Raw genomic sequence first — 1,894 nt, 5'->3', positions numbered from 1 at the left:
GTCGTAACCAAACGGAGGCAATCGCCGGGCGTAACCAAACGAGAGGTATCGCTCGAGCCGTAACCAAACGGAGAGGTATCGCTCGAGCCCGTAACCAAACGAGAGGTATCGCTCGAGCCGTAACCAAACGGAGAGGTATCGCTCGAGTCGTAACCAAACGGAGAAGTATCGCTCGAGTCGTAACCAAACGGAGAGGTATCGCTCGAGTCGTAACCAAACGGAGAGGTATCGCTCGAGTCGTAACCAAACGGAGAGGTATCGCTCGAGTCGTAACCAAACGGAGAGGTATCGCCGAGTCGTAACCAAACGGAGAGGTATCGCTCGAGTCGTAACTCAAACGGAGAGGTATCGCCGAGTCGTAACCAAACGGAGAGGTATCGCTCGAAGCGTAACCAAACGGAGAGGTATCGCTCGAGTCGTAACCAAACGGAGAGGTATCGCCGAGTCGTAACCAAACTGAGAGGTATCGCTCGAGTCGTAACCAACGGAGAGTTATCGCCGAGTCGCAACCAAACGGAGAGGTATCGCTCGAGTCGTAACCAAACGGAGAGGTATCGAGTCGTAACCAAACGGAGAGGTATCGCTCGAGTCGTAACCAAACGGAGAGGTATCGCCGAAGTCGTAACCAAGCGGAGAGGTATCGCCGAGTTGTAACCAAACGGAATATAACGTATGGATAAAGTTCAGAATGACAGAATTTCATCTATTGCATTGTGGGTAAGTATCAAAACTAATTGAAATTACAGAAAGCTGTGTCTGGATCGCTCTATAACCAAAAGAAGAGATTTGCTGTAAAATCTTTAAAAAAAATAATAATAATAAAGTTCTCCCTTAACACTGGTGGTGGGCTGGGCCTGGCTGGTGGTGGGCTGGGCTGCGGTGGGCTGGGGCTGGTGGTGGGCTGGGCCTGGCTGGTGGTGGGCTGAGCCTGGCTGGTGGTGGGCTGGGCCTGGCTGGTGGGCTGGGCCTGGCTGGTGGTGGGCTGGGCATGGCTGGTGCTGGGCATGGCTGGTGGTGGGCTGGGCATGGCTGGTGCTGGGCATGGCTGGGCATGGCTGGTGGTGGGCTGGGCATGGCTGGTGCTGGGCATGGCTGGTGGTGGGCTGGGCCTGGCTGGTGGTGGGCTGAGCCTGGCTGGTGGTGGGCTGGGCTGGGCCTGGCTGGTGGTGGGCTGGGCTGGGCATGGCTGGTGGTGGGCTGGGCCTGGCTGGTGGTGGGCTGAGCCTGGCTGGTGGTGGGCTGGGCTGGGCCTGGCTGGTGGTGGGCTGAGCCTGGCTGGTGGTGGGCTGGGCTGGGCCTGGCTGGTGGTGGGCTGGGCCTGGCTGGTGGTGGGCTGAGCCTGGCTGGTGGTGGGCTGGGCATGGCTGGTGGTGGGCTGGGCTGAGCCTGGCTGGTGGTGGGCTGGGCTGGGCCTGGCTGGTGGTGGGCTGGGCCTGGCTGGTGGTGGGCTGGGCCTGGCTGGTGGTGGGCTGGGCCTGGCTGGTGGTGGGCTGGGCCTGTCTGGTGGTGGGCTGGGCCTGGCTGGTGGTGGGCTGGGCCTGTCTGGTGGTGGGCTGGGCCTGGCTGGTGGTGGGCTGGGCCTGGCTGGTGGTGGGCTGGGCCTGGCTGGTGGTGGTGATGATGGGATGCATTCATACCAGCAGCCTTGCCACATTGAGGCCATGCTAGTGTCTCAAATCAAATTGTGTTTCAAAATTCACAGTGAGTAACGATAACTTGACTATATACACAGTTAGTAACGATAACTTGACTATATACACAGGATTGGTGTGCAGGGGTATGACATAATTGAGGTAAATATGTACAGTACTCCTTGACTTTTTCCACATTACAACCTTATTCAAAAATGTATTAAATGGTAAAAAAAAAAAAAAAACTGAAGTATAACATTGAC

At 57.0% G+C, this 1,894-nt stretch overlaps 1 protein-coding gene across 1 annotated transcript; it reads right to left on the bottom strand.

Moving 5' to 3' along the window:
- Positions 1-836: 836 nt before the first annotated feature.
- On the bottom strand, positions 837-1,631 carry LOC135536352 (uncharacterized; the record flags this gene model as incomplete). The annotated part of the gene is made up of 1 exon (XM_064962700.1): positions 837-1,631. A coding segment is annotated over exon 1 (795 nt), but the record flags the coding sequence as incomplete, so codon positions are not given.
- Positions 1,632-1,894: the final 263 nt, after the last annotated feature.

This window comes from Oncorhynchus masou, unplaced genomic scaffold, assembly GCF_036934945.1.
Source record: "Oncorhynchus masou masou isolate Uvic2021 unplaced genomic scaffold, UVic_Omas_1.1 unplaced_scaffold_5994, whole genome shotgun sequence".
Classification (NCBI taxonomy): domain Eukaryota; kingdom Metazoa; phylum Chordata; class Actinopteri; order Salmoniformes; family Salmonidae; genus Oncorhynchus; species Oncorhynchus masou.
Note: the sequence above shows the minus strand (reverse complement) of the source record. Positions and strands in the feature narration are given on the sequence as shown.